Below are 26,835 nucleotides of genomic sequence, written 5' to 3' on the forward strand. Positions count from 1 at the left end.
GGTATTGTGGTCTCAGTGAAAGTCAGTGCTGCTTTCAAAGTTAATGAGAAGGTTGCATGTATGACACATTGGGGTCTCTCCTTTATTACCCACTTTATTTTTAAGGCCTTTCTTTGCACACATTTCATTTTTCTTCTTTAAATATAAAGGTGGCATTGATGCTCAAATGGCAAATTGTGTAAGTGACATATTTGATTTTCTATTTTCTGGATGCAGCAGAGAGGTTCCAGTTTCTATTCTCCTTGCACGGTGCTTCGCACTTATTCTTCAGGAGGGAGGTGATGAATCTGGATGTGTTCTTGCCAAAGTATTCTTATGGGCATCCTGTATTGAGTCAATATCCAAACACTATTGCAGGCAAAGCTAAATGTAACTTATTTTCTCTGCCAGTTTTATCTTTTATTCTGAAATTTTAATGTTCACACTTCATAAATCGTTTAACTAAAGGATCAGGTCAGCCTCCCAAGTTACACAACCTCCACTAAATGCAAGAAACAAGACCAGGTTTCAGGTGATTGTGTGGCTGTGGAATTTGTTTCATTATTTTGTATTTGATGTGTTCTCATATAAAATCTTTAAATGCAGCAAGTTTATAGGCCCATGACTTGCTGATTTCTGTAGCTCATTAGTGAACAAGGAAAGAGATGCAACCAGTGTTGTTCCAGAAGAAAAATCAAGAAGAAAATATACACTTTTCAATAATTAGAACTGCTGAAAAATGAAATGGAGTGCCCTGCAAAGGACTGAGTATCCATCCATAAAGGAATCCTTGCCAATATTCCTCCTACTCAACTTGAAGGCATTTCTGATTATATTTCGCAGAGAACTTAATTTTCCATATTCATAGACATCTAAGCACTTGGAAATGTAAAGAAATCACTGCAAGTAGTAAGAAATTGACAGAGATAATTTGATGAAGCATGTAAACTTCTTTTTCTGAAAACTCTGCAGAGGTTTGCATGATCTCTCTTTAGGGCTGGGGCTCAGAATCAGGGCTGGGCAAGTCAATGAGGGCTGTGGCCCCTGGAGGCCAGTGGACTAGACACAAGTGGAAAGGAAAGAAGGAAAAGAAGGAAACAAGGAAGAATAAGGTGAGTGGAGGTAATAGTGATACTAACATAATCATCACAGTGGTTGCATCAATCAACTGCAGTTGTTCTCATTTTTCACACAAAGGAATTGAACCTTAGGGTTGTGAGTCCCAAGATCACACAGTAAGTGATAGAGGCAGGACATGGTAGATTTCAGGGTTGGAATTCCTGATTCCACGTTTTCCCATAATAGCAGGACAATGGCTTGTTCATCTTAGCCTGGATTCTATTTTTTAATTTTATTTATTTATTTATTTATTTATTTATTTATTTATTTATTTATTGAGATAGGATTTCACTCTGTCATCCAGGCTGGAGTGCAGTGACACAGTCATGGCTCACTGTATCCTCAACCTCCTAGTCAAGTGATCCTCCCACTTAGGCTTCCTGAGTTCCTGGAACTACAGGTGTGCACCACCATGACCAGCTAACTTATTGTATTTTTAGTAGAGAAGGGGTTCTGCCATGTTGCCCAGGCTGGTCTTGAATTCCTTGGCTCAAACCATCTGCCCACCTGGGACTCCAAAAGTGCTAGGATTACAGACGTGAGCCACACTGCTCAGCCTGGACAGTTCTATGTTAAAGACAGGTCTAAGAAGGGGAGCTCACTTCTGGATCCTGCTGTAAGCCTCATGAATTTAAAATATCATTACTGTGGATAGTCATAAGGACGTTGCTTAGTCTCCCGACAGTCATCTTCCTTTATATGAAATGGAAGTAATATCAACGAATCTTAGATGTCTATTAATATTATAAACTCCAAATTCCAATTTTGAAAGACTAGGAGAAAATGGAAATGATTGATTTTGTATTTTTTTTAAAAAGTGCAGGTCTCTGATTTTGGCTTTGCATTTTGACCTGAGCTTCATTTAACTTATGTTTATCTATATTTGAAACAACTTACATTTTCTTCGTGTTTATGTTTTTTATTCCAGGAAGCATGAAAGAAACTCCCCACCCCCGCCACAAACTTTTCTCTCGTTATTCACCATATTCAAGAGAGCTACAGACCTACTGTCTATGGGTCTATCAGCTATGAGCCTAACACTTTCATTTACCTCCTAAAAAGAGAGTAGGAAACAGCTGAGGCCAGTATAAGGGGTGTTACTCTAGGGCAGTGATGGTTAAGAATAGCAGGGGATGAGTTTGGGCTATCACCCTCTACCCCCAACCACCAGGGACATTTGGCACTTTCTGAAGACATTGTTAATGGTTACAACTGGGGGTGCTACTGGGTCCTAACGGGCAAAAGAAGCCAGAAATGTTGCTAAACAGCTTACAATACACAGTACAGTTCCACACAAAGACTCGTGGAGCTCCAAGGGTCTATATTGCTAATATGGGTACACCCAGATCTTTATAAAACCAGGTAAAACGCATGGCATTTGACAAACCTGGGTACTTCCTTTGGCAAAATATTCTAAGCTCCCAAACCTAGAGAATGACAACATGACAGAGCTGTCCACAGCTTTTAACAATGGATAAAGAAGCCTTTCCTGCACTCTCTACTAATCTTCAGAAGTTCCTAGAGTGTGCTGTGTGAAATAGGCAATGTTTCTTAGATCATTATTTCCACTGTTTTTATTTTTCTCTAGGAAAAAGCAAACTGCTTTTTGGGAATTTCTGGTTGCTTGACGTTTTACATCATTTTTCAGGATTTGCTTTTAATATCAGCGTTTTTCTTTTTATTTGTCTTTTACAAGAAGAAAAAGAAAATGTGGAAGGAGATTTGGAAAAACCTTTTAAAACCTGTGTAGTGTCTCTAAGAATAAGAAAAGTCATCAGAGCTGTACGTTCCAGGTTTTCCAAACCAACTGAAAGAGGTTTCTGAATAATAACAACCTCAATAACCATTCTTCATGTTTGCCATTTTCAAAAGTCTGCTATTTTAAAAATCAACCCAGTTGATTAGATAATTGGACTGAACCTGAGAACTATGCCTAAAGCAAGAGCTCAGAAACACAGACTAGTTTTAAGACTTAGAAAATAAATGTTGAAAAAGAATACAGAAAGGTCACAGGTAACACCTGCACACACAGAAACAGAATATAAAAGGTGATATGACTTGACTAACGAGGTGAAAGGTAATGAGTACGGAGTCCAGGTATGACTTTTACAATTGCTAAGGCATTCTGTCTGTCTATATCGCTGACGCTTTGGCAAAATCCCCAGACCCACAGAAAAGTCTGAGTCACCCATCTCTCATCTCTTTATTCTCTGGAAAAGGTGACCTAGGTGTCAGCTGTACTCTGGCTGATTGTAATGAACATGCTGAGAAATCTGAGAATGGAACGCCAGTGACATCAATCTTGGAGTTAGAACAAAATTATTATTTCTGGGTTCAGCATCTGGCCTTACCGTGCAAACTAGATTTTTCTAGTCTCCTATTCTTTGAATTGCCTTCATTTAAAGTATGTTGAAAAGTTCTCACCTGTGTGTGTGACTTTTGGGGTTATTTGCTTTGTGGGTTTGGTATGAACTGAAGAGAATCTGAAAGTTCTTTCTCAAGCCAAGAGACAAATTGAGAAAATGACAATGTTTTCCTGAGCTTTAGGTTCAGAAGGATCATGATCATTTTGTTGAGCTAAGACGCAGAGGAGAATCTAAGGTAAAGTGAGTTCTAAGCAAAGAAAACCGCTGACCACAGTAACAGAACAGCTATAAAATGGCTATGGAAAGCGAAAACTGCTTCAACCCAAATACCAAATTCAATGCTCACTTCTGCGTTGAGGGACAATCTTTCAATATGTATGTTACATTTCTTCTAATAATTTTTACAGACACTTAGAAAAATGTTTAAATGATTTTAAAAATTTCATCCATTTACATTTGTTCCTTAGAAATAAACTATAAATATTGAGATTTAGTGATGTAGTTATGTTTGCTGTAGAGCTTATTTTAAGTATATTCATAGATTTTGAAGTTAATGTGTATTGCTGTCCTTTATATTCCAAGCATTAAGAGCATCAAATCAGACTAATATTTTCTTCCTAATGTAAGATAAAAATAATAAAGCAATAATTTAAAAAATAGGGCTCTTAATTGAGAATCCATCACTATTTATACTAACTAGACAGAGATTTTCTTGCAATTTACTTTTGTTTTACATGCTCACATATAAATATATGATATAACATGTATAGAATGAGTTGATAACACAAGACATAAATATAATTTCATGGGAGAATGTTAGCTCATCTACATGATGAAGCTTTTACAGATTGTAGGTTTTTTTAAACTGCTAACTGACCTGTTTATCATTAATAACACAGAACTTCTAACTGACCAGGAATTCCACCACAATAACTCTATTTTAATATTGGGTAAAATGTTTTGAGCACTCCTTACGTACTCAGCACTCTGAATACATTATTTTCCTTAATCCTTACAGTAACCCTAAGAAGCAGGAACTGGCATGATCTCCATTGAACAGATAGGAAAATAAGGCAAAGAAAGTAAGAAACTTGCCCACGGTCAAAATCAGGTGGTAGGTAGTGGAATCTGGTTTTAAAGCTGAGGCTGCCTGAGTTGGAGCCAAAACCCTGAAACACAACACCATAAACTTTTCATTAGTCTAGGTATTACTTTATGGACTACAACGATAAAACCACATTGTTTTAAAATAGTGTATAGTAAAGAATGAAGCACAAATTCAAACTGACTTTTCTTATTAGTTCCAATTACTACGCTTTTAACATATATTAGCTAGTATTCTTTTCCCTTGAACCTCAAAGTGTTTTCACAGTAAAATTTAATTCACTTTCAGTGAAAAATCTTATAAGATTTACTGTATTCTTCCGTTGAAAAAAAAAGACACTAATATTTTAAGCTAAATTTAGCAATACATAAATCAAGAGTCTTAAAATACTTATACTCTCTAACTTAGAAATTCCATTTCTGGAGAGTTTATCCTCTAGAAATAGTTAAAATGCATATAAATGTTTTATTACAAACACATTTATTTATATATTTATAAAATTAAAATTTGGAAGTAATATATTTATACTGGGGAACGGTTAAATAAGTGATGGCATTGCTATTTCAAATGATGTTTATAAGGGGTTTATTATACTATGGAAAAACACTTGTGTTATATGTTTATTTTACTTAGAATGTAAAGCAGAGAAGAAGGGAACAGAACTACAGCCTGCACACTTAGTCAGAACTAGGTAAGATAAACTTCTCAGAATCACAAAACTGGAAGACGGCACCAAAATATGTTTAACATGCTTTTATATTTTACTTATGTTTTTCTGTATTTTCCAGTTTATAACAATTTGTGCATGCTAATTTAAAATGGAAAAATATATCTGAACTTTCTTTTAAAAAGTTATAAACAGAACGGCTGAAACATAGCAGATTTGACCCTCTATGAGTCAGGTTCAACTTGCCATGGATCCTACAGTTCCAACTGAGGAAGTAAGTGTAGTTAAGAGATGCCTAGTTAGAAAACATAAGGAATGGCAAGGTGTCGTGGCTCGTGTCTATAATCCCAGCACTTTGGGAGGCCAAGGCGGGAGGATGACTTGAGCCCAGGAGTTTGAAACCAGCCTGGGCAACAGAGTGAGACCCTGTCTCTATAAAAAAAAAAAAAAAAAAAAAAAAGGCTGGATGTGGTGCCTCATGCCTGTAATCCTTTGGGAGGATTAGGCATGGCGAAGGAGCACTTTGGGAGGCCAAGGCAGGCGGATCACTTGAAGTCAGTAGTTCATGACCAGCCTGGCCAATATGGTGAAACCCTGTGTTTACTAAAAATACAAAAATTAGTAGGGTGTCATGGAGCATGCCTGTAATCCCAGCTTCTCCGGCGACTGAGGCAGGAGAATTGCTTGAACCCAGGAGGCGGAGGTTGCAGTGAGCTGAGATTGTAGCCTGAGCAACAGAGCGAGACTCTATCTCCAAAAATAAAAATAAAAAATAATAATAACAATAAAATAAATAAAACACGAGGTACCTAGTTCCTTCAAGTGCAACCCATAGGACTATTAATGTGAGAACTGCAGTAGATTTCCACTGGGAGAGTTCCTTGAAAGGAACCATGAGCCCAGTATGCCCATACCTTTGTATGACTTTTAATACCACATCCCAGCTCTGCTTCTTGGTTCACTGGGATATTCCACTTGTTGGCAATGTCTAAAAACAAACAATTAGCTTTGCAAGCTACCACATGGTCACTGAAAGAGACAAAAGGGAATTGCCACAATGAGATGACTTTCATCTCTCTTGCTGTTCAGAAGGCTGATTTTGTTCACACATGAGGGAGAGAAAAATGGCAAAAATGGTAATGGGGGTGGGGGATGGAGGTGGAGGTAGGGAGGTGGAAATAAGTTCCTCATCTTCTAGGAAAATACCAAGTTGCACACCAACCTGAAGTATAACCCAAATTGCAAATCCAGGATATTTCACAAGATGAGAAAGGCCTTAGCCATTTTCATTTCAATTGCTAGTATATGTTTTTACAAAGAAAAAATATCTACGCACAGTTTGAAAACAGTATTATATATAAAATATTTAGTCCTTTTAGTGTATCTTTAAGAATATATAAAATCTCTTACGTGGAGATAACATTAAAAGCATAAATGTAAGCATTTCATAATACTACAATATTTTTAAAACCTTTATAAAACACCTTCCAGAAAGGTTTGCATAGACAGAAAAAAAAAAAAGAAAAGCTTGGGAAACATTGCATTTTGCAACAGTTTTCTTGAATATTGGTAGTGCATATCGGCCTATTAAATACTCCTAGAAGACCTACAACATAGACGTTGGCTTGAGTTTGCTGATTTAATTGTTTCTCAAACCTAATGAATGAAAACGCCATCTTCATCAAACATAAAGTGGATCAAACACGCAATTAGGGAAGTGTTGCTCTACGTAGATCAGTGTTCAATTTCTTTTACTTTCTCCATCTCTCCCACTCTCAAGCCACATCTCTCAACCTCTTTCCCAAGCTCCTCTCACCTTAACTCTAAGACACAACCCATAACCTGGCAATAACTGGATCATGTCTTGGGATATTGCCAGTAGTTGTTATACATCAGCTCTGATCTGAAGAGAATCCATGTACAGCTAAGAGAATAAACAGCTCCATTCCCATTCTAGTTGGTCGTCTCCCCAGGACACCAGCCAAAGTTGCTGCTGACTAAGGAGGCCCCCTTGATTTTTTGTTTTTGTTTTTGTTTTTGAAGTGAACATCTTTCCCTTAGAAATGCAGCACGGGCTGAGGCACCAATTAATTTTGCATAAGCTGCCACGCACCAACAGATGCTAATCCATTCGTTCATAACCACAGAATATTGTTTTAGGGTCACGTATGTAACTTCTGCCTCCAGCCCTGTGGATTTATTTACTGCTTAGTCCCTAGTTCCTGCAGCTGTGTCCTTTCAGTGACTGCTTTATGGTGGCCAAGAGAGTTGAGGTCGACCGCCAGGACTCTGAGATCTGGAGGAACACATGGACACATTATTCTTTTGCTCTGAAGCTATCCAATTCCTGTTCCGGTCAGATGGGGAGATAGTGGGAGAATATCTCTGAAATTGCCCAGCACTTACTGCTGATATTCCTCATGTCTGACATTATTGCAGGAGAACAGACTTAGATCTACCCTCTGTGTGTTCTTCAGTGGAAGGTGAATTACTAACGAAAGTGTGATAATACAAAACACAATTGAGTGTAGCCTTGGCTTTATTTGTAAGACCTACTCTGGAGACATTATTTTTTTTACTCCAAGACTACACATTGGATCCAGTCTGCTTCAAACAAGAGACCGGGAAAGACGGGTTACTATGCTAATTGAATACTAATGAGGCCTTTGCTTAAGTTGGGTTTTGTTGCAAGTATTTGCCACTACATTTCTTTTGTATTTATGTAGAGGGAAAAATAAAGTACTTCAAAGGTAGCAAGAGTCTTACTTAGCCTGAGCACTTGCAGAAAAAATGTCTTGCTGCTCTTTCTTTTGTGCTTGTAACATTTGTAAAGAGGTTTGTTCAGCACTATGGAAAAGCAAAATATCATCATCATTATTACTGGCCTTTGTCCACGGTGGATTTCATCCAGATTCTAACCAGTGACTCTGTGACTAACAATCTGAGTCACTAAGTTTCAGATGTTTATGGATTTCAACACAATTCCCAGACTGAAAGTTTTTTTAAAATTTATTTTCATGTTTCAAAACTCAGAAAGAATTAAATGTCTTTCTGTATTTCCAGTCTAGTGCAGAAAGAAATAAATGCCTTTCCGTATTTCCAATCTAGTGTCACTGAGTGACAGGGTTGGAACAATTCAGTGAATAGATTGAACTGTTCCTTCAATTACAGATTTGTATTGACAAAAGTTAATTACCAAAATGTCAAAAAAAATTAGTATATACTTCCAGGACAAAAGTCTCCAGCCTGGCAGAGAATTCAGCGAATTATAAATATTTGTGTTTTCACCATGGTAGTAGCACAGGATAATTACAGAATTTAAAATGCAGAGAATCATGGTGCTGGGAAAACTGAATATCCACATGTGGAAGAATGAAACTAGACCCCTCTTTCTCACCATACACAAAAAGCAACTCAAGGCTGGATGCAGTGGCTCATGCCTGTAATCCCAGAACTTTGGCAGGACGAGGCAGGCAGATCACTTGAGGTCAGGAGTTCGAGACCAGCCTGTCCGATGTGGTGAAACCCGGTCTCTACTAAAAGCACAAAAATTAGCTGGGTGTGGTCATAGGCGCCTGTCATCCCAGCTACTCGGGAGGCTGAGGCAGGAGAATCACCTGAATCTGAGATTCAGAGGTTGCAATAAGCCGAGATCAAACCACTGCACTCCAGCTTGGGCAACAGAGCAAGACTCCGTCTCAAAAAAAAAAAATCAACTCAAAATAAAGACTGAAATGTAAAGCCTGAGGCGATGAAACTACTAGAAAGAAAACATAGCAGAAACACTTCATGACATTGGTCCAGGCAAGGATTTTTTGGATAAGACCTCAATAAAAAGAATGAAATCCTGTCATTTGCAACAACATGGATGAACCTGGAGGACATTATGTTAAGCAAGAAAAGCCAGACACAAAAGGCAAATACTACATGCTCTCATTTATATGCGGACTTTTAAAAAGTTGATCACATAGAAGTAGAGAGTAGAATACTGGTTAGCAAAGTCAGGTGAAAGGTAGGGAGGAGTGGTGGGAGTAGGAGAGGTTGGTTAGTAGGTACTAGGTTATAGTTAGATGAGAGGAGTAAGTTCTGGTAGAATACCGGTTATCAGAGTCAGGTGATAAGTGGGGAGGAGTGGCGGGAGTAGGAGAGGTTGGCTAGTAGGCACTAGGTTATAGTCAGATGAGAAGAATAAGTTCTGGTACCCTACTGCAGAGGTCTCAACCTTTTTGGCACCAAGGACCGGTTTTGTGCAAGAAAACTTTTCCACAGATTTTTGAGGGGGATGGTTTCAGGATGACACCGTTCCATCTCAGATCGTCCAGCATTAGTTAGGCTCTCAGAAGGAGCACGCATCCTAGAGCCCTCCCGTGTGCAGTTCACCATAGGGTTTGTGCTCCTATGAGAATCGAATGCAGCTGCTGATCTGACAGGAGGCAGAGCTCATGTGGGAATGCTTTGCCCAATGCTCACCTCCTACTGTGCAGCCCAATTCCTAACAGGCCACAGGCTGGTGCCAGTTTGCAGCCCGGTAGTTGGGGACGCCTGCTCTATGGCACAGTAGAGTGATATATTTAGCAATAATGTGTTGCATATTTCAAATCAGCTAGAAGAGACGATTTTGAATATTCTCACCACAAAGAAATAAAAAATGCTTGAGATAATGGGTGTGCTAATTAGCCTGAGTTGATCATTATGCAATGTACACATGTAGTGGAAAATCACACTGTATCCCACAGATAATATGTACAACTCTGATGTGTCAGTTAAAAACAAAACTAAAAAAAAAAAAAAGAAATGTAAGTAAACATAATATAAACACTAAAAAAATAAAATAAAATAAAATGCAGGGGACCTACTGCTAAAAGGTAATAAAGAAAATGATAGAAAAATGCAAGTATATTGGCTGGTTATTAACTTTGCAAAGATGCGCATCTTTATTCTTAGAGCTCCTTCAAAGGCATATTAGAAAATGGACAGTCTGACTAGGGCCTACTTGAGGGTGGAGGGTGGGAGAAGGGTGAGGATTAAAAAACTATGTATCGGGTACTATGCTTATTACCTGGGTGACAAAATAATCTGTACATCTAACCCCTGCGACATGCAATTTTCCCAAACCTGCGTGTGTACCCCCGAACCTAAAATAAAAGTTGGAAAGCAAAAAAAAAAGAAAAGGAAATGGATAGTCTGAGCTAAAATATCCCTTTTTATGGAAAACCTCATTGTTTTAATAATGTTATCATTTTTCTGTGTTTATTCTCATACCTGCTCTAGATTATTCCTAGACTATAACTATCCCTGATTGTTCACCTTACATCAATCTTTTATTTTTATTATTATTATTACTTATTTGTAGGGATAGGGTCTTGCTCTGTCACCCAGGCTGGAGTGCAGTGGTGCAATTATGACTCAATGTAGCCTCAAACTTCTGGCCTCAAGCAATCTTTCCAGCTCAGCCTCCCCAGTAGCTAGGTCTACAGGTGCCATGCTACTACACCTGGCTAAGTTTTTAATTTTTTATAGTGATGTGGTCCCACTATGTTACCCAGCTTTGGTCTTGAATTCCTGGTCTCAAGTGAGCCTCCTGCTTTGGCCTCCCAGAGTGCTGGTATTGCAGGTGTAAGCCACGGTGCCTAGGCCCATCAACCTCAAAAGACAATTCCTTGTCATTTTCACATGGAATAATTTCACAAACATTTGGTCATACATTTTTACAGCATCTCGGGTTAATAATATATTACAGTTTCATAGCATTTTGCAAAGAATTCTCTTGCATGTTATCTCACATTCATCTCATCATCATATGCAGTAGAGAATAAATGTGTTGCTCCATTTTACAGATGAGAAAATTGCTGTATATTACACTGATATAATTGGCTTAGATTCATTGGCTAAAGTAACATGGATTGTTACAGAAAAATAGAGGTCCTAGTCCAAAGCTATTCTACTAGACATGTTATATGGTTTGGCTCTGTGTCCCCACCCAAATCTCATGCTGAATTGTAATTACCAATGTTGGGGGAGGGACCTGGTGGGAGGCGATTGGCTCGTGGGGGTGGATTTCTCCCATACTGTTCTCGTTATAGTCAGTGAGTTCTCACGAGATCTGATGGTTTAAAAGTGTGTGGCACTACATCCTTGCTCTCTCTCTCTCTCCCCTGCTCTGCCATGGTAAGACATGCTTGCTTCCCCTTTGCCTTCTGCCATGATTGTAAATTTCCTGAGGCTCCCAGCCTTGCTTTCTGTACAGCCTGCAGAACTGTGAGTCAATTAAACCTCTTTCTTCATAAATTATCCAGGTCTCAGGTAGTTCTTTAGAGCAAGATGAGAACAGACTAATACAACACATAACAGAAATTTGAGGTTTAAAAAGAATTTTTGCCTCTAAATCCTCATAATGCAAGATTAAGAATAAAGCCTGGACAGATGAGCTGTTATTTCTGGATACCGGTCTTTGCAAATACTGTTTGGGTTATCAAGTATTATCTTGTATTATGTTAATGCTCTCCAAAGGATCCAAGTGTAATCAGACCACACAAAATACTATCAAAATATACAAAGATAATAAAGAAAATGAATCAGATTTTAAAAAACTATTTACTCATCATTCTGTGCCCTTTACAGGATGACCTGTATAAGTCTATGTAGAATGTTCTTGAGCACACATTAATAATTGTTGCCTTTCAAGCAAGTTTCATTTTTCACTGTGAACTTGTTGGATTTTACGTTTAAACTAATAGCCTTTCTAAGGGAAGAAGATTTATCTACCATTTCCCTTACATCTTCCACAGTGTCTAGGCTGGAACCAAAGTTGTTGCTTTTTGACTTCTGTATGGCAACTACTCCTGTGACATATTTTGAAGTTCCTTGTACCCCCCAATCTGGCCCTGCGCCCACACTGAGCCTCACGGCTAAGTTTGATATCCAAGCAGTAAGATGGTCTAGTAGAATCCCCTAAAGCACAGGTCATGAGCCATCCACATCACACCCATCTGGTGTCTCTCAGCAGGTGCAGGATTCTAGGTGCTTCCACAGATCTTCCCTACCCAGTGAAGCTGCATTAAACAGCTCCCCAAGAGAGTCTTGTGAACTCTCAAGTTTGATCAGCACCCTAATGACAGCACTTTTCAGCTCCCGGAAATTTTAAAGAAGTTGCTTGTGAATATGGTTCCTGGGCCTGGTCTTTGAAAATGAAAACGGAAGATGGTGCTTGACTTTGGGGAAAAGAAGTGAGAGGCAGACTACAAAAATGGCTCAAAACAACACCCTCTGACAATTACTAAGAGAAAATGTTTACCTGTGCGCTGGGAAACAACACCCCCCATTTCTGTAAGGCAGTTCCCAAGCAGACTCCTGATTTCAGGGATCTCTGGAGCTGCACCCTCCACAGCACTGGCGCAGGACCAGGGCGCCAAGTCTGAATGACTAATATTTTTCCAATCTAGAACGTCAATAACCGATTGATAACTATTTCCCCTTTAAACTAGGCAAAATCAGCATTCCTCTCCCCTGTGTGCCAGAATCCCAAGATGAACAAAAGAGGCCTGCATCAAGAAAACTGTGTTCAGTTCTCTTGGATTCAGGGCTTCAACCCGAATTGGGCTGAGCGAATGAAGACGCTGGTGAGATGTCAGGGACTTGGGGAATGAAGACACACCCAGAAAAAGCAGGACCCTGCAGGAGTGGACAAAGAACTGGAGCACAGGGATGTGAGAGGGCTTGAAATGAACAACAGACTCATACCAGAAGGATTTCTAATCAGAAGAGAGTGATTGCTTTAATAAAGCTGCAACCTGGAACAATTACAATCTGACCAGATGTTCTTGCAAAACTGGTAAAGCAGAGAATGTGTAAAAATCTCTCCCCCTCCTCCCCTGAATGCAGCTGACCAAAGGCCGAAAGGCCGGATCCTCAAAGCCCAGATCTGATCACTGCAGATCTGGGCCACCCTAAAAGCAATCCGGTGTAATCTTTCCAGCTCCAGGCCCTGGGATGAGGGAGGTGGGGGGAAGGTGGAGAAAGGTGGAGGAAGGTGGAGGGAGGTGAGAGGAGATGGAGGGAAGTGAGGTAGGTGGAGAGAGGTGAGGGGAGGTGGAGGGAGGTGAGGGGAGGTGGAGGGAGGTGGAGGGAGGTGAGGGGAGGTGGGGGGAGGTGAGGGGAGGTGGGGGGAGGTGGGGGGAGGTGGGGGGAGGTGGGGGAGGTGGGGGAGGTGAGGGGAGGTGGGGGGAGGTGGGGGGAGGTGGAGAGAGGTGGGTGGCGGCTCCAAGGTTTGAAAACACATCCAGGACACTTGCCCATCCTCCAAGAGCACGCCAGCTCACAGGCTCTTTCACGCTTCTGCTTGGGACAATCGCGTGCATGAAATCTGGCAGGGAGGAGTCAAGGAGGTTGTTAGCCCGAGGGCTAGGACGGTGGATCTGGGAAGCGGGGGCCTGGGGGACATGTTCTCTTCCTGCCGCGGGCTGCCTCGTGCTCCCGAGTCCCCGCGGGGCCTGGCGGCGAGGCCGGGGGCTGCAGGCGACCATCCGGCAGGCGGCGGCGGCGGCGACAGTGGTGGCCGCCAGGGACGCGCTCGGGGCCCGCGCTCAGGGGGAGCGGTCGCGGCTTGGCAGCTGCTCCCCGCGCCCCCGCGGCCTCACCAGGGGAGGGGGCGCTGCGCCGGGGCCCTGGATCCGCGCCAGGCCGCTGCTTCCAGCCGGTGGGGCCGGGGCGGGGCGGGGCGGCCCGGTCCCCATCCCCAAGTCCCTTCCCCCACGCAGCCTTCGCCCTCCCAGCTCCTTCCCGCGCCGTCTTCCCTTCCCGCGTTCCCCGGGAGAAACATGGCCGGGAGCAGCGAGGAGGCGCCAGACTACGGGCGAGGCGTCGTGGTAAATGCAAACTCCCGATTTTGGGGCTCGCCCCGCTCCCCTCCCTCCCTGGCACCCTGCTTGTAGATTAAATGCCTGCCGTGCGCAGGCCACCGCTTTGTTCTCCCTCCCGGCGGGGATCGCTTCCATCCTCAGACCCTGGCCTCCTCTCCCCGCCCCCAATCTGACGAAACACCGAGTCCCGTCCCTTCACCCCGAGTTCCCAGCATCCCCCCGCGTCCTCCGGCCGGTAGCCCGCTCCTGCAGCGTCCCGCCGGCGCCCAGCCGTCCCCATCCCCGCGAGCCACGGGGAGCCGCTTCTGCGAGCTGGGCGGGGCCCCAGAGACACCCGCGTGCTGCTCTGTAGGCCTACTTCTTCCTGGGCCTCCTCTTCCAGAGCGCGCTTCAAGTTTTGTTTTTAAAAAGGACACTGAGGGGTTTTGAAGGCATCTAGGAAATAAAGTAGCTCAAGTTGACAGAGCTTGAGCTCTGAAGCCTTTGGTACCCAGGTTGGGGGGCTCTCTGGCAGTGGAGGCCTCTGCAGGAGCTCTGGGACACGCTGACGGCTCCTGCGGGACCTATGGTTTGTCTGTAAAAGGGAGCAACAGCAGGCTGGGCTCTGGAGCGAACTGGGAGGATGCATGTAAAATATCTAGCAGTGTGTCCGGATGGGAGAGTGTGGGATGCTGGTTTCCCAGAACTGAGCCTCCTGGCGGTGTCAGCCAGAGGGTACCCATCTCTCAGTGTGCTAGGATCTAATCCGTTCTTGACCTTGTGGCCACGTCCTCCCTGCTCCCTGAGAAGTGGTTTTCCTAGAAGGTGGTGGTTATAACTTGTGTCAAGTTCGGTGTGAAACTCAATGGTGGTGAGGATGGTGGGTGGAGCTAACTTGCCATCTCTTTCCAGGGATCAGCTTGTCATTCACAGATAATCTGTTTATGAATATGAATGGCCTGAACTAAAGTAAGTGGGCTGGGGAGGGAAACGTGACACACTCAGACAGAACTGGTCAGGTTGAAATGTGGGACTCAGTGCTTAATTTAACAGCAGGCCCTTTCCTTCTTAAAGGATGAGGAGTTGATTTATTTATTCCTTCCATAAGTTTATCGTCCTGCTGGGTTGCAGAAAGTGTTGTAGGCTCTGGGGTGCAAAAGACAAAGGCCTTGTCTTCATGAGCTTGCGTTCTAGAGAAGACACAGGCAAGCAGTGTGTAAACAAATAGAGAAAATTTCCAATAGAGATGTGCAATAGGAGGAGGGTAACAGGATAGAGGGTAATTGGAGGAGAAGCGGGGACTGATGCTTTTGCTGAGGTGGTCAGGGCAGCCTCTCTGCAGTGACCTTTGAGCTAAGATCTGAAGGGTACACAGGAGTAGCCATGTGGACTGCAGGCAGAGACCTGCATATCAAATGCAAAAGAATCATTGTATCCGATTTATGCTTTTACAAAAAGCATTCCAGTTGCCCCAGGAGGAGGGGCAAGCCTAGCGGTGTGATGAATGGGAGGGAGACTAAAACGCAAAAAGGGCAATCATTAAGTTCATTCTGGACAAATTGAGTCTGCAGTGCCTGTAAGGCCCACAGATCGGGCTGCACTGTAGGCAATTTGAAATTCACATTTGGAATTCAGGAGAGCGATTGGAGAGATCTGGAAATCAGCAGAAAGAATAATATTTAATGTTCAGGAATGCTCAGTGAATGTGGAAAAAACAATTAAAGCAACTGTTAAGGATGGAAGCCTGGAAAGTCCCAAATGTAAGAGGCTGCCTGTGGGGGAGAAGCCGGTTGAAGGAACCGAGAAAGAACGCTGAAGGGTGGGAGGGCAGGCAGGGTGGTGGGTGCCTTGGGAACAGAGCATTGTTGAGCGGGAGGGGCGGTGTCAAGAGGTCATCAGAAGTGTCAGATGCTACAGGGACAGCAAGTTGGATACCAAGATGGAAAACAGCCACTGTATTTAACAATTACAAAGTCATTAGTAGGGAGAATCTTTTAAACAACCACTCCATTGGTAGAACAGGTAAAATATAGTACAAGTTGAGCATCCCTAATCCAAAAATCCAACATCCAAAATGCCCCCAAATCTGAAACTTTCTGTGCGCCAACATAATGCTGAAAGGAAATACTCGCTGGAGCATTTTGGATTTCGGATTTTCAGATGAGGGATGCTCAACCAGGAAGTATAATGCAAATATTCCACAATCCAAAGGAAAAAAAAAAAAACATCAGAAATTGGAAACACATCTGGTCCCAAGCATTTTGGATGAGGGGTACTCAACTTGTACTACCGTAACATACTAGATACTTTTAGAAAAGAATAAGGTGAATCTAGATGCACAGATAGAGTAGGTAAATTGTTGAAGTCTAAGAAACAAGTGAGAGAACATTGTAAATAGCCCAGTCTATTGGTGTCAACAGAGGTCCTCCTGGAAGCAAGGTAGTTTTTTGAAAGATGCAAAGAGGTAGTAAGAGGGGTATAAAGAGAATAGGGGGCCAGGTGAGGTGGCTCATACCTGTAATCCCAGCACTTTGGAAGGCCAAGGTGGGTGGATCACCTGAGGTCAGGAGTTCAATAAAATCCTGACCAAGATTGTGAAACCTTGCTGCTACTAAAAATACAGAATTAGCTGGACATGGTAGTGCATGCCTGTAATCACAGCTACTTGGGAGGCTGAAGCAGGAGAATTGCTTGAACTCGGGAGGTGGAAGTTGCAGCAAGCCGAGATTGTACCATTGCACTTCAGCCTGGGCAGCAAGAGTGAACCTCCTTCTCAAAAAAAAAATAAAATAAAATAAATAAAAAAAATAAAATAAAATAAAATAAAATAAAATAAAAACTGGAGCAGCTGCCATGGGGCTTGGTGCTTGTATGAGAGCCTACCAAGGTGGGAAATAGTCCATGTATAATAGAGATAGTCCCTGCATTTACATCCTTTTCTCCAGTAGAACTTGGAACAATTAGATTAACCTCAAGTTGGATATAAGCAGGCAATTTCAGAGTCAATCGAAGCTGCTGGTAGAAGGCAACTCATGGCAGGTAAGGCAGGAGGGAAGGGAAAGCTGGAGAGGGTGAGTTTACTGGGAGAATAGAAAGCTCTCAAGGATGGGATACAAAATATCAAATTAGTACCAGTTTTCAAAAGGGGCAGGTGTCTGGGAGTGGTGGCTCACACCTGCAATCCCAGCACTTTGGGAGACCGAGGTGGGTGAATCACTTTAGCCCAGGAGTCTGAGACCAGCCTGGGCAGCCAACCCTCTCTCTACAAAAAATACAAACATTAGCTGGGCGTGGTGGTGCATGCCTGTAGTCCCAGCTACTGGGGAGGCTGAGGTGGGAGAAGCACCTGAGCCCAGGAAGTCAAGGCTGCAATGAGCCATGATTGTGCCACTGCATTCCAGCCCGGGCATCAGAGTAAGACCCTGTCTCAAAAAGGGGGCAGAGGGCAGGTAATAATAGCAAGCATTTCTTGAGCACAAATCTGTAAGGGAGGTCTAGTGTACTCCCCATTTTACAGAGGAGGAAACTGAGGCACTGAGAGATTAAGTAAATCACCCAGGTCATATAAGTAGCAAATGGCAGTAGCAGGATTTGAACCAGCTTTCAATCACTATGCTACATAGGAAGCTGTGATTCCAGGATGGAATTTCAGGGTTGGGGCCGTCTGTAGGACTGGTGTGGCTATGTGAATATATTGCTAAATGAGGAATAAAGATGTGGTTTGAGCTAGGTATGTAGTTTGAGCTGGTGAAGGAGCTGCAAGATGAAGTTGTTGGAAGGATTGTCCAGGTAGGTATTGAAGTAAATTACCCAAGGAATTGTCCAGGAATGAGGTAGAGAAGAAAATTCTGAGTTGGTAGAAATTTGTTGATAAAGATGGCAAGGGATGTAGAGTCAGATGTTATAAGCATAAAACGAGAAGTAAACTTTGTGCAAGAGAAGGGAATATTAAGAGATTTAAGATGGCTCTTGCCTATAAATGGCTTTCAGTTGAACTGAGGAGGTGGGACATTTATACCATTAACAATAAATGGTAGCAAATGCTAATTGCCACATAAGAGAGGTAGATCCTAAGGTGAGAAATTTTGCTCGGAGTTGGCTTGCCATTTGATCTGGAGCTAATAAAGTCACCAGATTCCTGGTTGATACCTCTTTGTTACTTCTCGGGGAGAGAGAAAGATCTTCTCTCTCCACCTGGCTTTTGGGGATTGGGTTATTAGACATGTTTTTGTTTGTTTGTTTGTTTTTGTCTGGTTTGGTTTTCGCCGAAGGATTATCAAGGGAGCCATCATTAGTACTTACCTAAGTGAGTTTGGTAGGAATCAGGAGAAGAGAAAAATCTGAAATGATTGTTGTGTTTCTGTTATGGCTGGCTTCCCATCACCCCCAGTGAAAATATGGCAGTATCAGAGATAAGTAATCAGGTATAGCTCCATCAAAAGCACAGCTCTACTAGGTGGTAATGAGTTTTCCTTCTGAGGGGCAAACCCACCACAGAAGAGGAAGGCATGTGGATACGAGGTGGTTGGCCTGTCGAACCTCCTTTGTTCCTCTGTGAACAGAACCTGGGAATCTTTTAGCAAACCACTTGCCCCCACTTTTTAAGATGTGTGGTTTTGGGGTGGGGCCCTTCCCTGGCTCTGGGGTTGGGACAGGAATCCCAGAACACCTGTCTGGGATTCTTTGAATTAGAATGAAGGGATAAGACCCCCTTTCTCTTGCTGGTGGAGGACAGATGAGAGCTATGGCCTGAAGGAGAGAGCGGGGCCAATCTGTGGAGCTCAGCAGGGGAGAGGAGTAGGGATTAGCTTCTTATATGCAAAAACTAGTCTAAGCACAAAAAAAATTCTTAATGACTTACAAAGTTTTCAGTGCATCTTCAGTGTGAAAAAGAGAATCAGAATTAGTTCTGGGATTTGGATGTTGCATAAAATGACTCAGTTAATGGGTTTGTCACTTCCCCCAGCTTGGCTATGTTTTGCTGTTTTGAACAGAGAAAGCATTGTGCTGAATACACTTAGAGCATACTATCTGTGATACTGAAACTGTCTACAGACTCTGGTTTTGATTTTTTAAAAAGCAAGTGAATAACAATTATCTACAGTTCATAGCAACCTCCATTCCTGCAGGTTTCAATTTATTTACCACAGGATTTGCATGCACCATTGAAATTAACAAAGCACAAACCAGTATTTCCATCATCTTGAATTGACTTTCATCTCAACAATGAAAACTCGCTATTTCAGATTATTTGAAAATAATGGCCAATTTGGATTATATAACAGTTTTAGAGAAATATATTTTTTACTTTTATACTTTTTGTTTTGTTTTCTTGAGACAGTCTCACTTTGCTGCCCAGGCTGGAGTGCAGTGACGTGATCATGGTTCACTACAGCCTTGACCTCCTAGGCTCAAGCAATCTTCCCACCTCAGCTTCCCAAGTAACTGAAACTACAGGCACATGCCATCACACCAGACCAATTTCTTTTTCTTTTTTGTAAAGATGGGGTATATTGCCCAGGCTGGTCTCGCACTCCTGGGCTCAAGTGATCCTCCCACTTCAGCCTCCCAAAGTGTTGGGATTACAGGCATGAGCCAGTGTGCCAGGCCTCAAATGTATAGTTTTAACTAAGATAATAAGACCGGTATATAGGTTTGAGGCACTTCTTTAGATGAATTAACACATATAATTTGTTGTTAAATGTTTGATGTTTCAGTTCATCTAAATGATCAGCATTTATTGCATAAGTACTGTAGACCAGATACTGATATGAGCCTTACATTCATTATCTTATTTAATGCTCACCGTAGCCATATGAGGCAGGCACTAACTCCATTTCATAGATGAATACACTAAGACTTAGAGAATTTAATATGCCCAAGGCCTCATAGCTGGCAGACTTGTCCCAGGTGTGTGAGACTTCCACGTCCATGCTCTTAACACAGTGACTCTGTGCTGCCTCTGGGCTATGGATCCATGTTACAGTTTTAATCTATAGGTTTGTTTCATTTGTCATTTTCTTATCATCTTTTCCTATTGTTGGCATTCATTTTTGGCACTTTTAGCCTCTTTCCTTTTTTTGGCATCACGTGTCAAACATCATGTGTTATACATCATGCAGTGCTCCAGGTATTCTAAGTATATTATCCTTACAATAACCCTATCTATAGGTTTTATTGTGTCTTATTTAAAGCAAGAGGAAATTGGATTGCAGAGAGGGTAAGTCATCTCCCTAACATCACAGTAATAAGTGTCAGAGCCAAACTCTTGAAAGTGGAGTGGAGAGTATTCTCCGAGATTCAACCAGAACAGGGGGCAGTAAAGGATTGATGTGGTTGGAGTAATGGATTCAGAAGACCACCTGTTAATAGTGCCACTGGTGGAGGAGCTCCAGAAAGTGGGGTAGATAGTATATGTGGTCTGGAAGGGGATCCAGAAAGTGCTGTACACCTGGGTGATCCCCCTGGGATCGGGGACCAGTCAGGGTTCTCCTGGTCTGGTCTTTACTGTGGCCTGCCAGAGGCTCTCCTGGAGTCTCCTCATGTACAGCTGGTAGTCTAGACTCTGGCCAGCTGCTGTGGTGTTAGAGGTTATAGCAGGTATAAGGAGTTCTCACGGTGGCAGTCAGAGGAGCTTGGTGCAAATCCAGCAGTCTCACCAGCCAGTTTGATGGTAGAGGAAGAGCAAATGAGACACTTTTCAAATACGCAGATTGACCGAGCATGGTGGCTCACACTTATAATCCTAGTGTTTTGGGATGCCAAGGTGGGAGGATCCCTTCAGGCCAGGAGTTTGAGACCAGCCTGAGCAACATAGCAAGACCTCATCTCTGCAAAAAAATCAAAGAAAATAAGCTGAGTGTCATTGTGCACTCCTTATCTCCAGCTACTTAGGAGGCTGAGGTGGGAGGATCGCTTGAGCCTAAAAGTTCGAGGCGGCAGTGAGCTATGATTGTGGCCCTCCACTCCAGTGTAGGCAACAGAGGGAGATTCTGTCTCTTAAAAAACAACATAGGTGATATACATCATTTGGCCACCAGTCAGCCAATGGATATGATACACTGGAATCTCTAGAACCTTGAACAGTGGTGCTCTTTATCACAAGGAGACAAACTGAGAGTTCAGGCTGGAGTTCAGGTTTTCAGGTAGCCGAAGGATGGAGACTGTGTCATCCATTCATTCATTCAACATTTTTGAGCACTTACCATATTCCAGATCAGCATTCTGGGCGCTGAGGGATTGAACAATGAATCAGAAAAAGTCTCTGCCAGAAGGAGCTCATATTCCGACAGAACACATCCATGCACACACACGTCATCCAGTGGTAAAACAGGCTATGAAGGTCAGGGAAGGCCTCTCTGCAGAGGTGACGTTGAATGGAGACTTGAAAGAAGTAGAGGACAGCCATGTGGAAATCTGGAGGAAGAGTGTTGCAGGCAAGAGGAGGTGCCAGTGCAAAACTCGGGAGGCAGGGGCGTGATTGGCAGATCAGAGGACTTGCAAGAGAACAGCGTCTGAAGCAGAGGGAAGAGGAAGAGTGCCAGGAATGAGTCAGACAGGTAATCCCTGGTGAGCCACAGTGAGGACTCTGGTCTTTACTCAGAGTAAAATGATAAGCCCTTGAAAAAAATCTAAGCAGAAGGCTGCCATGGTAGGATGTCCTTTGTTTGTCTATTTTTATTTTTTGAGAGACAAGGTCCTGCTCTGTCACCCAGGCTGGAGTGCAGTGGCACTCATAGCTCACTGCAGCCTCTAACTCCTGGGCTCAAGTGATCTTCCTACCTTAGCCTCCTGAGTAGCTCGGACTACAGGCACACGCCACCTTGCCAGGGTAATTTTTTAACTGTTTGCAGAGACAGGATCTTGCTGTGTTGCCCATGCTGATTTCTAACTCCTGGCCTCAAGGGGTCTTCCCGCCTCGGCCTCTCAAGTGCTGGGATTACGGGCATGAGTCACTGTACCTGGCTATGATGTGCATTTTTAAAGGAGCATGTCTGCTTCCATGTGGAGGGGCTGCAAAGTGGAAGCAGGGAGACAATTGTAGTGGCTCCTAGGACAGTCCTAGGAGAAATGATGGTGGCAATTGACTGGCCTGGGGGAGGGGAACAGCAGTGGAGGTGCTGAGAGGTGGTCCTGGATAAATTTCGAGGGAATTGAAATACAGTTTTCTACTGTGTTGCCTGAGGGGATGAAAGAAAGGAGTCAGTGACAATTCCAAGGGACAGGAGCCTTCTCAAGGATCCTGCATAGGAGCCTTGGGTAGGACAGAGAGCTACAAGGGGCACCAGGAATTTAGGAAAGCAGATCAGAGGCTGGGGGCAGTCAGCAAGCCCTCCATGAAGAAGTGGGGTGTGACCTGGGCTTCTGAGTTCGGAATACAGAGGTAGAGGAGGAAAGGGGGAGAGAGAATGAAGGGGTGCACGGTAAATGAATGAATGAAACCCAGAGCTGGGAAGGATCCTGACTTGACTGCAAACCATTCTGAAGGCAGGAAGCAAAGATGTAGGGAGTTGGGCTGGGAAATTAGGGTGGGTCTGCATTGTTAAAGGCCTCAGAAGCTCAAAGCTGGACAGAGGAGTCGAAGTGTGCAGGAGTGAGTAAAGAATGGGAAACTGAGGCCAGGTGTGCTGGACAACACCTGTAATCCCAGCACTTTGGGAGGCTAAGGCAGGCAGATGGCTTGAGTCCAGAAGCTCAAGACCAGCCTGGGCAACCTGGCAAAACCCCATCTCTACAAAAAACATGTAAAAATTAGCTGGGCATGGTGGCACACACCAGTTACTCAGGGGACTGAGGCTGGAGGATCAGTTGAACCTGGGAGGCAGGGTTGCAGTGAGCAGAAATCACACCACTGCACTCCAGCCTGGGTGACAGTGCGGGACCCTGTCTCAGAAAGAAAAAAAAAAAAAAAGAATGGGAAACTGGTACACAGCTAGAGTATGATTTAAGTGGGTAACACTTCATTGTTACATCTTTTCTTGATGTTCCAAGAGTAAAAGTAACTCCACCTTCCCCTTCCCTTTCTCCCACACCTCTTTACTATTCTGACCGTAAAACTAGTACATCAAGTCCTAAGCGAGAGGGAGACTTACAATCAGTCCATCCACTATGTGAATAGGCCAATTTTCTGGACCATCAGTTTCTAATAGGACAGTTTAAGTGTCCAACATAGTACATTGTTTTAAAGTCTTTACTATAATGACTAGACACTCAAAAATTTGGGTCTACTCTGATCCCAGGAGATACATACTTTTAATAAGAAATCTTTTCCAGGCAGATGAGGCGCTTACAATAAATAGAAATGTAGTAGTATGTATAATAATATAATAATGATACTGTATTTTAGAATTATAAATATGTTATTATATTTATGATAATTATATAATTTGGAGACAAATTATGTATTACACATATGCACTCATAAATAATACATCGGGTTAGCTATAAAACACTGACTTCATGTTTTTATTGTATGATAGGCCAGGAGTGGTGGCTCATGCCTGTAAACTAGCACTTTAGGAAGCCAAGGCAGGCAGATCACTTGAGTTCAGGAGTTCAAGACCATTGGTCTTTTGCCAATATGGCAAAGCCCCATCTCCACTGAAAATACAAAAATTAGCTGGGCATAGTGGCACATGTCTGTAGTCCCAGCTCCTCAGGAGGCTGAGGCAGGAGAATTGCTTGAACCTGGGAGACAGAGGTTGCAGTGAGCTAAGATCACCCCACTGCACTCCAGTCTGGGTGACAGAGAAAGACTCTTATTTCAAAGTCTCAAAGAAAACAAAACAAAACAAAACAAAACAAAACGAATATTTTATGATGCCAATAGTTGGGAATGGAGTGCTCCATTCTCTTTAGTACTAAGCCTTGTGTCAAGTTGTGGAAACAACCTTGTTCCACTCAACTTTTCGTAAGTTGAGGGAATTCTGCTTTCAAATGATACTCTTTTGTTACGTTTTAAACAGAAATTTCTGATGAAAAAATACCATAACCAAAATAATTTGATTTGCAGATTATGGACGATTGGCCAGGGTATGACTTGAATTTATTCACGTACCCACAGCACTATTACGGAGACTTGGAATATGTCCTCATCCCTCATGGCATCATTGTGGACAGGTGAGTGTGATTTCCTGTGTCAGTCTTGGTCCTGCATTGGGCTGGCCCACACTTGTGTGAATCCCACAATATACTTTAGGACCCTATTCCTGAGCTCCTTTTTATAATGGTAGAGAAAACTTTTATATAGGGCTGTGAATTTGAAATAAAATGAATGTATGCTTAAACTGAACAGTTTACCTGGACATTTGTTCAGGCGGTATGGTAATATGGTAAGAAGGATATACATACATGAGCTATTATAAGTAACAGCCTCAAAATAACAATGTCCTAAGATGGCTTTTCCGTGGCATAGAAGTCCCACCCTCACAGAGGGGGGACAGTTCCGTGATCAAATAAACTTTGGAAATTTTGTATCTCCCATATTTTTGTCTCTCAGTTGACAAATCAAAACAAACATTAGCATATTAAAAATATGGACATTCCAGCCAAAAGTAAAGAAGAAGAAAGAAAAGAAACCCGCTTGACTTTAACAATTAAACCAACCATTTTTGTGCAAAGGGAGACTGTACTCAGTTTACCTATTTATAATGCTCAGAAGAGATTTCCCTTAACACCAGTTTGGGAAGCTCCTAATATAAACAAATTCTTGCATTTCTTACCTGACTTTTCTAATTTTAAATTAATTTAAAATCAGTCAGAACATGATTGACTCCTGGGTAGGGTTACCCCAAGCTTTTTCTTTGTATAAGAGAATCCTCCAGTGAACTTGTGAAAATGCATATTCTTAAGCTTTATGTCTAGAAATTTCAAATCGATATTCTAGAGTGGGGCCCAAGAATGTCCGTCTTCACCTTTAAAATAAATTTATAAAAAAAATAAATAAATAAAATAAAATAAATTTATAAGCCAGGGGCTATGGCATGCACCTGTAATCCAGGCTACTCCGGAGGCTGAAATGGGGGGATCACTTGAGCCCAAAAATTTGAGACTAACCTGGGGTAGTCTCAAATAGTGAGATCTTGTCTCAAAAAAAAAATTAAGATGTAATTTATAGGGCTGGGTGCAGTGGCTTGTTCCTGTAATCCCAGCACTTTGGGAGGCTGAGGCAAGAGGATGGTTTGAGCCAGGAGTTTGAGACCAGTCTGGGCAACATAGTGAGAACCCATCTCTACAAAAAAATAAAAAACATTAGTCAGGCATAGTAGCACAGGCCTGTAGTTGCAGCTACTTGGGAGGCTGAGGCAGGAGAATGGCATGAACCTGGGAGGCAGAGCTTCCATTGAACCGAGATGGCACCACTGCTCTCCAGCCTGGGTGACAGAGCCAGACTCCATCTCAAAAAAAAAAAAAAAAAAAAAAAAAAAATTCACATATAAGTTTTGTGTGGACATATCTTTTCATTTCTCTTGGATGGACTTCTCAACATGGAATTCTGGGTTTTCTGGTAAGTGTAAGAAACTGCCAGTTATTTTCCAAAGTGGCTGCATTGCATTGTTACTTTGCCACCAGCAGCATATGAAGGTTTCAGTTTTTCCACATACTTGCCAACATTTAATATTGTCTGTCTTTTTGATTACAGCCATTCTCGTGGCTGTCTAGTGGTATTTCACCACGGTTTTAATTTGTGTTTTCCTAATCATTAGTATACTTGTTAGCTATTCATATGTCTTCTTTGGAGAGAGGTCTTTTCGAGTCTTTTGCCAATTTTTAAATTTAACTGTCTTCTTATTGAACTGTAAGAGTTCTTTATATATTTTGGATAATAGTCCTTCATCAGATATATGATTTGCAAATATTTACTCCCAGCCTATGGCTTGTCTTATTATTTTCTTACTGGTATCTTTTAAGAAGGATGTATATCCTGCTGTTGTGGGGTGAAGTATTGTATATGTGTTAGATTAATTAGATCCAGTCAGTTGATGGCGCTTCTCAGTTCAGCTATATGCTTACTGATTCTCTGACTATTGGATCTGTCAATTACTGATAGAGGGGATGTTAAAGTCTCCAAATAGTGGATTTGCCTGTTTCTCCTTGCAGTTCTATTAGGTTTTTTGACACTTTGTTGTTAGGAGCATACATATTGGGAATTATGATGTCTCTTTTCAGAATTGACCTCCTTATTATTGTGTAATGATGCTCTTTATCCCTGCATATTCCTTACTCAGAAGTCTGCTCTGTCTGAAATTAAAATAGCTGTTCCAACTTTCTTTCTTTTGATTAATGTTAGCATAACATCTCTTTCTCCATCCTCCATCCCTTTACTTTTAATCCATCTGTGTTTTTATATTTATATTTAAAGTGAGTTTCTTTTTTTTTTTTTTTTTTTTTTTGAGATAGAGTCTCACTCTGTCACCTAGGCTGGAGTGCAGTGGCGCAATCTTGGCTCACTGCAACCTCCAACTCCTGGGTTCAAGCGATCCTCCTGCCTCAGTCTCCCAAGTAGCTGGGATTACAAGCATGCACCACCACACCTGGTTAATGTTTTGTATTTTTAGTAGAGATGGGGTTTCATGATGTTGGTCAAGATGGTCTTGATCTCCTGACCTGAAGGGATCTGCCTGCCCCAGCCTCCCAAAGTGCTGATATTACAAGTGTAAGCCATAAAGTGAGTTTTTTGTAGGCAATATAGAGTTAGATCTTTTTTTGAATCCACCCTGACAGTCTGTCTTTTAATTGCTATATTTAGACCATTCATATTTA

The 26,835-nt window shown here is 42.4% G+C and overlaps 1 protein-coding gene across 4 annotated transcripts in view; it reads left to right on the forward strand.

The window, feature by feature from the left end:
• Positions 1-13,664: 13,664 nt before the first annotated feature.
• PRTFDC1 (phosphoribosyl transferase domain containing 1) overlaps positions 13,665-26,835 on the forward strand; it is a 114,274-nt gene continuing 101,103 nt past the window's right edge. For 3 of the 4 annotated variants that reach the window (XR_004060144.1, XM_010356250.2, XM_010356251.2), the window contains exons 1-2: positions 13,665-14,100; positions 24,086-24,192. Coding sequence is in view for 3 of the 4 variants with exons in the window: in XM_010356250.2 (XP_010354552.2) it covers positions 13,675-14,100; positions 24,086-24,192 (533 nt within the window). In the remaining variant the exon portion in view is untranslated. Of the gene's footprint in view, positions 14,101-14,985; positions 15,043-24,085; positions 24,193-26,835 lie in introns of all 4 variants that reach the window. The other variant, XM_030941359.1, reaches the window with a different exon arrangement.

This window comes from Rhinopithecus roxellana, chromosome 11 (assembly GCF_007565055.1).
Source record: "Rhinopithecus roxellana isolate Shanxi Qingling chromosome 11, ASM756505v1, whole genome shotgun sequence".
Classification (NCBI taxonomy): domain Eukaryota; kingdom Metazoa; phylum Chordata; class Mammalia; order Primates; family Cercopithecidae; genus Rhinopithecus; species Rhinopithecus roxellana.